Source organism: Geotrypetes seraphini, chromosome 8 (assembly GCF_902459505.1).
Source record: "Geotrypetes seraphini chromosome 8, aGeoSer1.1, whole genome shotgun sequence".
Lineage (NCBI taxonomy): Eukaryota > Metazoa > Chordata > Amphibia > Gymnophiona > Dermophiidae > Geotrypetes > Geotrypetes seraphini.
The window spans coordinates 193,076,230-193,090,650 of record NC_047091.1 but is presented as its reverse complement, the minus strand read 5'-3'; the positions used below and the strand labels follow the sequence as shown (position 1 = coordinate 193,090,650).

Below are 14,421 nucleotides of genomic sequence, written 5' to 3'. Positions count from 1 at the left end.
TTAATCAGCAGGCTGGGTTGGAGGGCAGAGGAGTAGGGTTAAGGATTGAAAGCTATACCAAAAAGATGGGTTTTCAGTCTGCTTTTAAACAAGGGAAGGGACTTGACGGACAAACTTGGGTAATTTATTCCAGGCAGCTAGATGAAAGGAACAAAGTCTAGAATTGACAGTGGAGGAGAAGGGTAACGTTAAGAGCGACATATCTGAGGAACGGAGTTCTCTGGGAGGGCTGAAAGGACCTGCTAAGGGAGTGGAAGTAGTGGGACCATTAGGAAACAGTGACCACAACATGATCCAGTTCAAAGTGGAAGTAGGATTACAAAAGGGTAAGAGAACAAATGCAACAGCGTTTAACTTCAAGAAAGGGAACTATGATGCCATGAGATGAATGGTGAGAAAAAAACTCAAAAAACTGCTCCCGGAAAGCGCAGACTGTGGAGCAAGCCTGGTCCTTATTCAAAGACACGGTAAACAAGATGCAAAACCTGTATATATCCAGATTTAGAAAAGGATGCAAAAAGAATCAAACAAAAGACCCGGCATGGATAACCAACAAAGTAAAGAAAGTGATAGGAGACAAGAAAAGATCATTTCAGAAGTGGAAAAAGGACAAAACTGAAGAAAATTGGAAAAAGCACAGGAAGCAACAAAAAGAATGTCACCGAGTGGTCAGAAAAGCAAAGAAAGAATATGAAGAGAGACTAGCCAAGGAAGCACAAAATTTTAAACCGTTCTTCCGATATGTGAAAGGAAAACAGCCGGCGAGGGAGGAGGTGGGACCGCTGGATGAGGGCAACAGGAAGGGAGTGGTGAAGGAGGAAAAGGAGGTGGCAGGCAGACATGGTCTTCTCATCGGTATTTACAAAAGAAGACACATCCAACGTGCCGGAACTGGAAAAAATCTTCAAGGTGTATAAAGAAGGAAAATTATCATGCATGGAGGTAAGCCTCGAAGACGTACTCAAACAGATAGATAGATTAAAAACTGACAAATCTCCGGGCCCAGACCAAATCCACCCGAGAATACTGAAAGAGCTCAGAGACGAAACAGCGGAGTTACTGCGGCAGATTTGTAACCTATCCTTGAGAACAGGGGTAATCCTGGAGGACAGCGAATGTTACACCTATCTTCAAAAAGGGATCGAGAGGCGACCCAGGGAACTACAGGCCGGTAAGCTTAACCTCAGTTCCGGGGAAGATGGCCAAATCATTGATCAAGGAAAGTATCAATGAGCATTTAGAAAAAAATAATCTGATGAGAACAAGCCAGCATGGTTTTTGTAAAGGAAGATCATGCCAAACAAGCCTACTGCATTTCTTTGAGGGTATAAGCGAACAATTGGACATGGGTGACCCCATAGACATCGTATATCTGGATTTCCAAAAAGCCTTCGACAAGGTACCTCATGAGCGCTTACTAAGAAAACTATGGAGCCACGGGGTGGTAGAGGACGTGCACTGATGGATCAGAACTGGCTGGCGGACAGGAAACAGAGGGTAGGAGTTAAGGGACACTACTCTTGACTGGAAAGGGGTCACAAGTGGTGTCAGTGTTGGGACCACTGCTGTTCAATATATTCATAAATGACCTGGAAACAGGGACGAAGTGCGAAGTTATAAAATTCGCGGATGACACAAAATTCTCCAGTAGGGTCAGAACCGTTGAGGAATGCAAAGAACTGCAAAGAGACCTGAACAAACTGAGTGAGTGGGCAAAAAGATGGCAGATGAGCTTCAACATAGGGAAATGTAAAGTCTTGCATATAGGGAAAGGGAACCCGATCTATAGCTACATGATGGGAGGGAGGGTACTGGGGGAAGGCAACCTAGAAAGGGACTTGGGTGTATTGGTGGATAAAACAATGAAGCCGGTGGCGCAATGTGCAGCGGCCTCAAAGAAAGCGAACAAAATGTTGGGCATTATCAAAAAGGGTATCACTACCAGAATGAAGGAGGTTATTCTACCACTGTATCGGGCGATGGTGCACCAACATCTGGAGTACTGCGTCCAATACTGGTTGTCGTACCTTAAGAAGGATATGGCGATACTCAAGAGGGTCCAGAGAAGAGCGACAAGGATGATAAAGGGCATGGCAGTGGCGTACCTAGGGTATGTGGCACCCGGGGCCCATCATTTTTTGACACCCCCCCCCCCCCCCCCCCCATGTAAAAAAAATTTTTTTTTTTTTTTTTGCAATAACCATGAAATGGAATAAATGGTCAGAATAGAAACAGGCAGTGAAAATTTTCTTTTATTGAACCTCATATATGTAACCATTATTCCAAACATAACATAACATAAATTATGTCTAAATTGTCATGACATTAGAAGTACATATGGAGTAGTTGCAGGTGATGCTTGGGACAGTTCTGATTGTGTTAGTTCGGTTTTATGTGTTTTTTGAATAGAAGGGTTTTTATTTCTTTTTGAAGGTTTTGCAGTCTGTGGTTGATATCAATTGGTTGTAGAGTTGGGGGTCGAGTGTTGCAGCTCGAATGGCTAGGAGGTTGTCGAACAGTTTTTTTCTTTTGACGTTTTTGGTTGGAGGGTGTGTGAATGGTGCACAAGTTCTCCTATGTCTGTTTGAAGTGGATTGAATTATTTAGCTGAAGGAAATTAGTTACCCCCTCATCCCACACACATTAATTCTCTTCCATTTTTGTTCCCATTATAAAAAACACTGATAAGTTCCCAGAAAAAAAATACATTAAAATAAGAAGTGAAAACAAAGGCCCCTACAGATGAGAACATAACATAAGAATAGCCTAACTGGGTCAGACCAATGGTCCATCATGCCCAGTAGCCCATTCTCATGGTAGCCAATCCAGGACACTAATACCTGGTCAAAACCCAAAGAGTAGCAACATTCCATGCTACCGATCCAGGGCAAGCAGACACTTCCCCCATGTCTTAATAACAGATTATGGACTTTTCCTCCAGGAATTTGTCCAAATCTTTCTTAAAACCAGCTACACTATCTGTTTTTACCATAACTTCTGGCCACTTCATTTTTAAGTTTAGATCTTTCCTTTCAAACAGAGACCTTGCTAGATGTCAAATACAGCACAAGGTAACTTCACATGGACTTAGCTGTGCAGGAAATGTGAATCTCCTCATACACCCACCATATAGTGCAAAAATGTGCAAAGGTCTGTTTTTTTCTTTCGATCACTACATAGCCTAATGCCACACAAGCAGCGCTGTTACAAACATATTCTGTAGGTCAATGCTAAGGATAACAAAGTTTCCTTCCTTGGACCAGAAGGAGATAAACCACTGGAAGAGATCCCAACACAACACCCAAAGACCCACTCAGTGTGTGAATCAGTTGAGTGGAGTGGACTAACTGGGGGGTGGAAATGGGCCCGGAGTTTGCTCAGCAGAATTTCCCAGACCACCTCTTCCTCTCAACACATTGACACGCTGCCACCATCACCACTAGGAACACCTCACTGGGTAGGCCAGCTATGCTATAAACTTTATAAAACACATTATTATATTTTCTTATAAAGCACATATTTTAACTGACCTCTCTGACATCCTCAGCCTTTCCATTCACAAAAATAGAAGGAAGAAAAGTTCCCATTTCCTGCTGTCTCATGTCCCCGGCCTATACAATATTTTTTTTCTGCAGACCCTTCAAAAGTCTGACCAAATCCTCGTTTCACTTGCATTATAAAGTACTGAGGATGCCATCTCTCCCCAATCCCAGGTCCTAAAGTCTAAGACAGTAGCGCAAAATGAAGGTACCTTTTAGGATAAGGCCCTCCGTTAGTAGTGCAGAGACTTGAGCCAGAGACTGAAGAGATTTTAAAAAAGGCTTTTATTAAACAAGCATATATGCTGGACTTCTGAGCAGAACTGGCTGCATAAACAGAAGACCCTGAGGATCTCGGACACAAAAGTTATATAGGGTCCTAACCAGTTCAAACCAGTTCTAACCAGCTCTGACCAAAAGGTAACAGCAGAGAGAAAAACAAAACCATAAATCCATCCTATAATCTATACATCAATGGCTAGCTAACATCTACATTCCTTTGCCTCCTTGCCGTGCCTGGCACTTAAGACAGATACATAGAACAGGCCTGCATGCATACGTGATTTCTCAGAGCAATAAAGTGGAGTCACAAGTTGTTCTTTATACTAATTATGACCCACTGATCTAAAATAAAGTTTTCTTCATCTACACCGTGACCCGGCTATGTCAGCTAGCTAGGGATCCTTCATTCCCAACTTTTCTTCTGTAGGCTAGCTGACTAGCTGGGTTATGGGAGGTCAGGGCCATCTGTATCAGAGGTGGGGACTGGGTGATAGGAGGAAAGGGCCAGGACTAGGGCGGTGGTACTTTTGTCAATCGTAGTCCTAATAGTACGGTTAAGGGTTTTCAATAAACATGGTAACAGGCAAGGAAGAACACAAAATATGACAGAGAATACCAGGAAAATTATGGTGAGGGCTTTAAAGAGTCCCGGTTTGGAGGCCCAATCAGTCAGTGAGTTAAGTCCAAACATATCATCATTAGCCCAAGTAGCAGGACCGTAGACAGCAATGATGCGCTCCGGGGGCCAAGTGTCTTCCCATTTACCAATTTCCAGGCTTCTTTCAGAACGGGCCCGTTGATCGAATACTGGGACAGCCAGATGTTCTCCTTCGGATAACGGGAGGAGGAAGAAGGCTGGTTTGATAGTGCCCAGAACACAAGTGCCAGTCCAATTTGAGGGTAGAGTGGGGTATGCCGTTTTCCCACAGATCCAGTAGTATCCTTCTGGTGCAGCCCAAGGGGCAGAAGCAGGCAGGTTGAGGTAGACATTTAATGTGGTAGCATTGCCAGTAGTATTCCATCGTCTGGGTATTTTTAACTTAGGATCTCCGGTCCAATAAGTCCAACCGGGCTGAGAGGTGCTGTTTTTAGTCCATAAGGATTGGCACTGCAGGTGTCCAACACGAGTGGTAAAGGATGGTCCGAGACGCTGTATGCAGTGTTTTGCCAGAATGGAGTTTTTCAGAGGCCAGCTGGGTGCCCCCGCAGACATAACAGTTTGTCAGATTTAAGGTGGCTCCTATGGCTTCAGCGAACTGTATGAAAAGGTTGCAGGTGGTGACAGAGGGCACAAAGTCTTGTTGGTCAAGTTTCATATGTTCATAAAAGTCTGGAAACACAATGCTGTGTTGTTCAGGGATTCGGTGTCTCTCAACGAGTTTGATGTGCAAGACAGTACCAGGGTCCGTGCCTTTACCATATATCTGTAGGCCCACAAGATAGCGAGCTTTCCGGAGGCTATCATCGAGGTTCCATTTAAACGGCTGTAGGATAGTGAAGTTAAGTGGATTACAGTTCTGGAGGCCACAGTCAGAGGTAGTCACCCCTTTGGATAATATGGCTCAGGTGGTAGGCAGTCGGGTCATACCCCAAGTAGCCCAGGATACACATTTCCAGTAGTTACAGTAGTAGTGTTCGGAAGACCCTTCACAGTGGGACGGCTTCTGTCCCGCCAGGCACATGTATTTATCATTGTGCATATATTCCCTCCTCCATGCTAGGGCACCACAACGTCCAAGGAAGGTGGGGTTTTGGTCCATGGCATGGCAAGCATCAAAGAGGACTGAGGCCGGGACATAGGGATTAGTGACCAGGGTTTGTTGAATCAGGGGGCCCTGATCCCAGACTGACCTGACCTCTATCCAAGTATCCCTATTAGTTGCTTTGGGGTCGAAACAGATCTGTGAGTCTCCATTATTACATATAGAATATTCAACCTTGTTATATATACATACAGGGATCACTAATTGACCTTTACACTCATAGTTAGTTTGAAATCTAATAACATTTTCCGTTTTGCCCCCATTGTCCACTAGTGCCACACAAGGGGCACACCCAGGCGTGGGAGGGGTAGGGGACATGGACAATGTTGGCAAGACGTAAATCACAAGCAGTAAATATACAACAGAGTTCATATTAAATATCTTGTCAGATCTCCGGATCAGACGTGTGTGATTACTCTTCCAGAGTGTGGGGCAGCCGCGTGATTTTCAGTTGAAGGTCAGTAGGCCCTTTTTCACAAATATACTCAGCAGCGGGCTTCACACGGCTGTAGTGAATCCAAGACTCATGGCGGGACAATTTGACAGCTGTGGGAGAAGCAAGTAAGACAGTGAAAGGCCCTGTCCAAAGGGGTTTCAGCGGTTCTTTCTTCCATACTTTTAGCCACACTTGATCCCCAGGTTTGTAGAGGTGAACAGGGGTTGTAATTGGCAGCGGGGCTCTAGAAATGACCCAGTTCTGTAATTTCATAATGGTCTTTCCTAGCTGCTTTATCTCTGCGTCTGTGATAGCGTTCCCTATCTGTTCAAGAGACTCAGGGTCTGGACTGACTATCGGCGGGGATCGGCCATACATGAGCTCAAATGGGGACAACCGATTGCGTTTACCTGGGGTACAGCGGATGCGAAATAGAACAGAAGGAATCAGTTTGGGCCATGGCAGGCGGCTTTCTTCTGCTGCTTTTCCGAGGAGGGTTTTAATAGTTCTATTGATGCGTTCAACTTGGCCAGAGCTCTGGGGGTGATAGGCCGCATGTAATTTCCAGGTGATTTGCAGAGCCCGAGAGACAGCTTGTGTGACTTGTGATATGTAGGCGGGGCCATTATCGCTGCCAATCACTAGGGGCAGGCCATAGCGAGGGATGATGTCATGGAGTAAAGCCTTTACTATTTCCCTACTTTTCTCTGTGCGCACTGGGTAGGCCTCTGGCCACCCAGTGTGGGAATCAATGAAAACCAGGAGGTAACGGAACCCATGGGAGGGGGGCAAGTGGGTAAAATCAGTAGAGAGGACTTGCATAGGGTGTGAACCGATAGGCTGGTGACCAGGAACGGGGGATCTGACAGAAGAGGGGTTGTGTCGGAGGCAAATGACACAGCGGAGCAGGACATGGGAGATGAGTTGAGAGAGATTCGGGATATAGAAATTCTGTCGGAGAAGAGTGCGGAGAGCTGGGTTACCGGCATGAGAAAAATCGTGTGCACGTTGGACAACAGTGAGGGCCAGGAGTTGAGGGACGTACAGGAGGGGGTGGATGTGTGGGAGGAGGGTATAGTAATCCATCCGGATGGGAGGGTGCAATGGCCAGGTTGCTGCGTGGCCCACTTGCGCTCGGGGTCAGTGTACTGGGGGGAAAGGGAATGAAGGAAAGGTTGAGGGGAGGAAAGGGATAACAGAAGAGGGGGTGTGGGCGGACCTTGGAGGGCCGCCTGGCGAGCCAAGCGGTCAGCCAAGGCATTACCGCGGCTGATGAAATCATGGAGGCGACGGTGGGCCCGGCAGTGCATGATAGAAACTTTGGAGGGTAGCAAGATAGCATCCAAAAGGTCCAGGATGAGTTGGTGGTGTTGGATAGGGGATCCAGAGGAGGTGAGGAAGGAACGCTGGCGCCAGAGGGCAGCGTGGGCATGAACAGCTAGAAAGGCAATTTAGATAGGAAAAAAACAAAAATGCAAAAAGGGAGAGAAAAATCTCCAAAAATGGCCAATGGTATAGTTGGTTTCCCCGGGGTACCCCACAAACCAAACAGATAGACAACACAAAGATTACAGGGCATAAACAAACATAGAAAACAGAAAAGGCATGGAACTTTTCTTCCAGCTGGCAAGGATTCAGAGCTGAACTTAGATCTGCAGAGAAATGCACAGTTATACAAAAACAAACGTCCATCATAGCACGAATCATAATTGTGTGCACACAGTGGCAAAGTAAAGTGCGATATAACACATGGCATAATAATAAAAGGCATCTATTAATGGTTACTGGAACGTCCGAAAGAGAAAACGTAAGAATGTGATCACTCTGGCTTGGTGCCCTGCCAATTACATTCATAAGGCAGACAGGGACGCAACTGCTAGGGTGTGCTTCAATCTTGAAAAATAAGCAAAACTTACTAGGTAAAGTAAGATACAGTGTACAATGTTAAATATAGAGGTATTCTGAAGTATGGCAATGTCAATTCAAAGGAAAAAAAAAGAAACATGTTAAATGTTAAGTGCAAGGTCATTTCAAGGTTACTGAAAGCAGAACATTGTCCTCCTTCTCTGGGTAGAAAAAGGCTCATTGTAACAGGTCCAGAACAGCTCTGTATGTATGACTGCGAAGACAAAGAAGAGACATTTTAACGTGACACCACCCCTGAGGTCACTTAGCCATGTTCCCTGCAGGCAGACCTGGAACCCTTGTCTGCCACCTGGGTCCCGCTACACTCTGAGGAGTGGGCACTGCTGCAGACTAGATGTAGCTACTTTAGTCTGCACTGTCCGTACATAATAAGGACACCCTTCCTCTGGAGTTTGAACTACCAAGTTTATTTTAAAGGTATTTCTGTTTCCAATTGTATTTAGAATCTGATTGATAATAACACTTTATACAAACATGCATGGGAAGAAAGGATTCATAAAGAACACCAGGATAAAGACACAATACGGGAAAGCAAGGGAGACTGTTAGCACAAAAGAAGTAATCTCAATCCATCCGTTATCAATAAAACTCATTCATAAAGGGAAAAAAAAAAAAAAAAAAAAGTTGACCACATTACACCGCTATTGATTAAGTCCCACTGGCTACCTATTAGCCACCGAATTACTTTTAAGATATTATTCTTGGTTTTTAAAGTTCTAGCTTTCAATGAGCCTCAATTCATGTCTAGAATGATCATTCCTTATTATGCCCCTCGTTCTCTACGATCATCATCACAAGACTTATTAACTGTCCCTTCCTTAAAAATTGTGGGTACAAGAAGAAATGACATGTTTTCTGTTACAGCGCCACAAACGTGGAATGCACTGCTACTGTACATCAGAAAAGAAAAAGATCTTATCTCTTTTATAAAACTCTTAAAAACTTTGTTATTTAACTTTGTACTTGTGTCTTAAAATTGTTTGTCCTCTAAAATGTTTTTTTTTTTTTTTTTGTTCAGCGCTTAGAATGTTTGTATAGGCGATTCATCAAATAATAATAAAACTTGAAACTTGAACTTGAATTATCAAGCCCATGTTTAGCAAATATTTCAATTTTCAGAAAAATATGGATACTTAACCTCTATCATTGTTAGTCTTGTACTTTAAATCCCCCAACACTGGGATACAAAGGCAGGGATGTGCCCAACACAAACCCCACATGTCTGACAAACGGTTGCTTTTTTTTTTCTTGCTTTTTTTATTACCAGCAGACACACTTTGACAACTGTGAGAACACGTAAACTATCTGGCTCAACTTTCTTGAAATTACTCACTGTCTGTAACAAATCCACTGCACGCAACATATATCTAAAATCACAGTCCTTATTCTCGTTCATCAGTGCAAACTCACATTCTTAATTCTGTCTTGATCCACATGCATTTTACCCTGTTAAGCAACTTACGCTATCCTGTCTGCAACTTTCAGCAAAACAATCATGCTGGCTTGCTTTACCAACCTTTCCCAGGTTTCCAACCTAAATGCTATTTCCATCTCCCCGGGTAATTTCTCAACATCACCAATTTCTCGTTCTCTGTGTCTTGTCAGGTGTCCCCAGAGCTTTTATTTTATTAATTTGACAAGTATGACAAAAAGTTGATTAAATTCCAAATACTAAGCCTTTGACACAATAAAAATAAGGATGAAAAAAACAATAAAAATCTTAGGGTCTCCATAATCGCCAGAAAAGGCAGTTGTAAAATATTTAAGCATGATCTGAAGGGGGTCGGTGGTGCTCTGACCCATATTTTACAATCTATATATGCACCCAACAAAAGTTCCAATTTCCAGAAACCAGAATCCTATATACCTCTCTGAGCTTCACAACGGATTAAGAAGTTACTAGACAGAAGAGATAGAGACAGGATAGAGAAGGAATCAACTTCTCACTTACCAAGACAGGTCCGGTACCGGCACAACAAAACCAGGAGCCAGAAATCTCCACCGATTCGTTCCTTCTCGAGGTGCAATCCGTTGTCTTCGACGAGAAACCGTTCCTGGTCAACCACCAGGTTAATGCCGGCTATTACGGGTCTCGTAGGAGGCAAGGTTTGAAATCCTCCGAGGGAGACGATCGTGCCAAACAGGCTCAAGTCTGTAGATCAAGTCCCTGTTCGGCTGCGCCAAATGAAGGTACCTTTTAGGATAAGGCCCTCCGTTAGTAGTGCAGAGACTTGAGCCAGAGACTGAAGAGATTTTAAAAAAGGCTTTTATTAAACAAGCATATATGCTGGACTTCTGAGCAGAACTGGCTGCATAAACAGAAGACCCTGAGGATCTCGGACACAAAAGTTATATAGGGTCCTAACCAGTTCAAACCAGTTCTAACCAGCTCTGACCAAAAGGTAACAGCAGAGAGAAAAACAAAACCATAAATCCATCCTATAATCTATACATCAATGGCTAGCTAACATCTACATTCCTTTGCCTCCTTGCCGTGCCTGGCACTTAAGACAGATACATAGAACAGGCCTGCATGCATACGTGATTTCTCAGAGCAATAAAGTGGAGTCACAAGTTGTTCTTTATACTAATTATGACCCACTGATCTAAAATAAAGTTTTCTTCATCTACACCGTGACCCGGCTATATCAGCTAGCTAGGGATCCTTCACAAACTAATGCTGCCAGATACAGGAAAAAAAAATTTTGATTCGATTCAGCCCTATTGAATTGGTTTTTCAATTCGATTTTCCTGCCCAGTTGGGTGATTTTTTTTCAAAACTCCTGGTGGGTTTTATAGCTTTTTCACCCCCTTTGGCTTCTCCTAACCACACTGGCGCTGTGGTGTAAATAAAATAAAGAAACAAAAAGGACTTTTCCTCTTTCTGTTAAATCCTAGCTCACGTTTGCAGTCCAACACCAGCTCTGGCAGGATACACATTTCAAATCTGACATGTTATAATCACAAAACAGAAAATAAAATTAATTTTTCTACCTTTTGTTGTCTGGTTATATTTCAAATCTTGTTGGTCCAAGGCTCTGGTTTTCTTCTGATAACTTGCTTGCCAGGGTCTCCTTCTTTCTGCATGCTAACCATCCATCTGCCAACTCTGTCCTCCCTTTCCATTTCCCTTCCCTTCCCAGGAAGTCTGGTATCTTTCCTTTTTTTCATCTCCCTCCACAGATCCACCTTTTCTTAAATACCCTTTCATCCGGCATCTCTCCCTCCTTCCCCACCATCCCAGAGTCCACCATCTCTCCGTTTATTTTCCTAATTACCCTCCTATCCAGTATCTCTATCCCTCCTCCACACCATCCCTTGTGTCCAATTTCTCTCCCTTTCTGTTCCTTCCCTCCCTAAATCCCATGGTCCATCATCTCTATCCCTCTCCTCTATTTTCAGACCCATTATTTCTTCCCCCCCCAAAGTTTGGCATATGCATGTCTCTTTGAACACCCCCTTCCCTCCGTGTACTTCTAAATCATGGTCCCCCCCCAAAGGCCTGTCCCCCCTTAAAGGTCTGCCTGTCCCACCTTGAAGGCCTGCACCCCCCTTGAAGGCCTGTCCCTTCCCCTTGTAGGCCTGTCCCCCCCTTGAAGGTCTGCACCCCCCGAAGGCCTGCACCCCCCGAAGGCCTGTCCCCCACTTGAAGGCCTGTCCCACCCCCTTGTAGCTTCTCCCCCCCCTTGTAGGCCTGTCCCCCCTTGAAGGCCTGCCTGCCTGCCTTTCCCCCCTTGAAGGCCTGTCCCCCCTTGAAGGCCTGCACCCCCTTGAAGGCCTGCACCACCCCCCTCGAAGGCCTGCACTCCCTTGAAGGTCTGCACCCCCCCCCCCCCCCGAAGGCCTGTCCCCCACTTGAAGGCTTGTACCACCCCCTTGTAGCTTCTCCCCCCCTTGTAGGCCTGTCCCCCCCCTTGAAGGCCTGCCTGCCTGCCTTTCCCCCCCTTGAAGGCCTGCACCCCCTTGAAGGACTGCACCCCCCCCCCCCGAAGGCCTGCACTCCCTTGAAGGTCTGCACCCCCCCGAAGGCCTGTCCCCCCCTTGAAGGCCTGTCCCACCCCCTTGTAGGCCTGTCCCCCTCTTGTAGGCCTGTCCCCCCTTTAAGGCCTGCCTGCCTGCCTTTCCCCCCCTTGAAGGCCTGTTTCCCCCTTGAAGGCCTGCACCCCCCTTGAAGGCCTGCACCCCCCTTGAAGGCCTGTCCCCCCCCCTTGTAGGCCTGTCCCCCCCCCCTTGTAGGCCTGTCCCCCCCCTTGTAGGCCTGTCCCCCCCTTGAAGGCCTGCCTGCCTTTCCCCCCTTGAAGGCCTGCACCCCTTGAAGGTCTGCACCCCCCCCCCGAAGGCCTGTCCCCCCTTGAAGGCCTGCCTGTCACCCCCCTCCCCCTTGAAAGCCTGCTTGCCTGCCCGCCCGCCCCACCCTGAAGGCCTGATGCCCCGACCCACCCCGAAGGACCGCTCGCCCACCTGGCCTCCCCGCACCACCTATGAACAGCCGCAGCAGGATCGCGAAGTCAGCGTCAGCGATCCCTGCGCTGCTTCCTGCGCCACGGTCCCGCCCCTCCTCTGACGTCAGAGGAGGGGCGGGATCGCGGCGCAGGAAGCAGCGCAGGGATGCTGACGCTGACTTCGCGATCCTGCTGCGGGCTGCTTCACAGGTGGTGCAGGAAGGTCAGTGGGGCGAGCGGTCCTTCGGGGGAGGTGGGGGGGGAATGAACGGCAATGCCGGGAGCATAGGTAGTGCTGCTTCATAGTGGTGCAGGGAGGCCAGGGGGCGAGCAGTCCTTCGGGGTGGGGCGGGGTGGCGGGGGACTGAACGGCAAGGCCGGGAACACCCCCTTAGGGCTGGTACCCGGGGCGGCCCGCCCCCTCCGCCCCCCCCTAGGTACGCCACTGGGGCATGGAAAACCTTTCGTATGCTGAAAGGCTGGAGAAGCTGGGACTCTTCACCCTGGAAAAGCGGAGACTTAGAGGTGACATGATAGAGACTTATAAAATCATGAAAGGCATGGAGAAGGTGGAGAGGGACAGATTCTTCAGACTAGCGGGGACAACAAAAACAAGAGGGCATTCAGAAAAATTTAAAGGAGACAGATTCAAAACGAATGCTAGGAAGTTCTTCTTTACTCAGAGAGTGGTGGACACCTGGAATGCGCTCCCAGAAGAGGTGATAGGACAGAGTACAATATTGGGTTTCAAAAAGGGATTGGATGACTTCCTGAAGGAGAAAGGGAATTGAAGGGTACAGATAGAGGGTAACTATACAGGATAGTAAATGAATAGGGAATAAATGATTTGGGTGAACGATCACTTGCAGGTCATGGACCTGAGGGGCCGCCGCGGGAGCGGACTGCTGGGCAAGATGGACCCCAGGTCTGACCATCAGAGGCAATGCTTATGTTCTTATGTGCATAAGGAGAGATATCAAGGGGCAGCAGAAGGTCAGCAATAAGATCTTGAACTGTATGTGATGGCAGATAGGGAGCCAGTGAAGTGACTTAAGGAGATGGGTAACATGAGCTAGTGAGGTTGGTAGAAGATGAGTCGTGTTTTGCACAGAGGGAGACCAGTTAGAGTAGATTACAGTAATCTAAGTGTGAGGTTATGAGAGCTTGGACAAGGGTCCGGGAAGGCGGGAATTTTGGTGAACCTGAAGAGATAGAAGTGACAAGTCTTAGCAGCTTCTTTTATGATCTAAAAACAGGTAATTTGGATTAATTAAGCCTAATTCAAAGCCTCAAAGGGGCAAAACTAGCATTTCTAATCCCGAAGAGAGGATGGCGGAGTCAGGGCTGGAGCAAAAGGCATTTGGGTGGCAGCTGGAGGGAGTCTTGATAGGTTCTGCTGGAGGAGGAGGCCAGTGACGCCTAAAGCATGCTGGGATGGAGCTGCCATGACAACCTGCAGGTCTCGAGGCATCCTCCTCGCGCTCGACTGGCACAGAGTGACCCTTAACCCTGCTTAGACTGAGCCCAGCCTCGGAGCATGTCCTCGCGGCCCCTCCCCAACCGCTACTCGCGCCGTGCGACTCAGCAACGTTTGCCCCAAATGGAGGCGCTGACCTCAGCGTCACGACGCAGCGTCGAGGTCAGGCGTCGCCCTTTTCCAAGATGGACATTCGGGCTCGCTAGGCCCGGAAGAGGAGTCCACGCCGCCCCCATCCCATCGCCCGGAGCCATGGCCGACCTCCTGGGAGTCTACGAGGAGCCGCCCGACTCATGGCAGCAACAAGAGAGACACTACCACTTCCTGTCGGAGCTGCAGAGCCTGGTCAAAGAGTTGCCCAGGTAGGAGGGAAAGAAGCCCCCCCTAGGGCCCCCGCCCCAGGCCCGGATTCCACTCCACCTGCCAACAACCTCAGGCTTTCTCAACTTGGACACCAGATATTAAAGCCTAACATTGATCCCACAACGCTTCAACCCCACCCCCCTGGGGCTCCTCAGCACAGTCCTTCTCTAGAGGCCACCCAGATGCTTCAAGC

The 14,421-nt window shown here is 47.2% G+C and overlaps 1 protein-coding gene across 4 annotated transcripts in view; it reads left to right on the top strand.

Moving 5' to 3' along the window:
- Positions 1 to 13,854: 13,854 nt before the first annotated feature.
- The window catches only part of LOC117365379 (protein DGCR6-like), a 47,621-nt gene continuing 47,054 nt past the window's right edge, over positions 13,855 to 14,421 (top strand). Inside the window, exon 1 of one of the 4 annotated variants that reach the window (XM_033955766.1) lies at positions 13,855 to 14,227. In XM_033955766.1, the coding sequence (XP_033811657.1) occupies positions 13,926 to 14,227 (302 nt within the window). In that variant the 5' untranslated portion in view covers positions 13,855 to 13,925. The remainder of the gene's footprint in view (positions 14,228 to 14,421) is intronic. The other 3 variants (XM_033955765.1, XM_033955768.1, XM_033955767.1) reach the window with 3 other exon arrangements.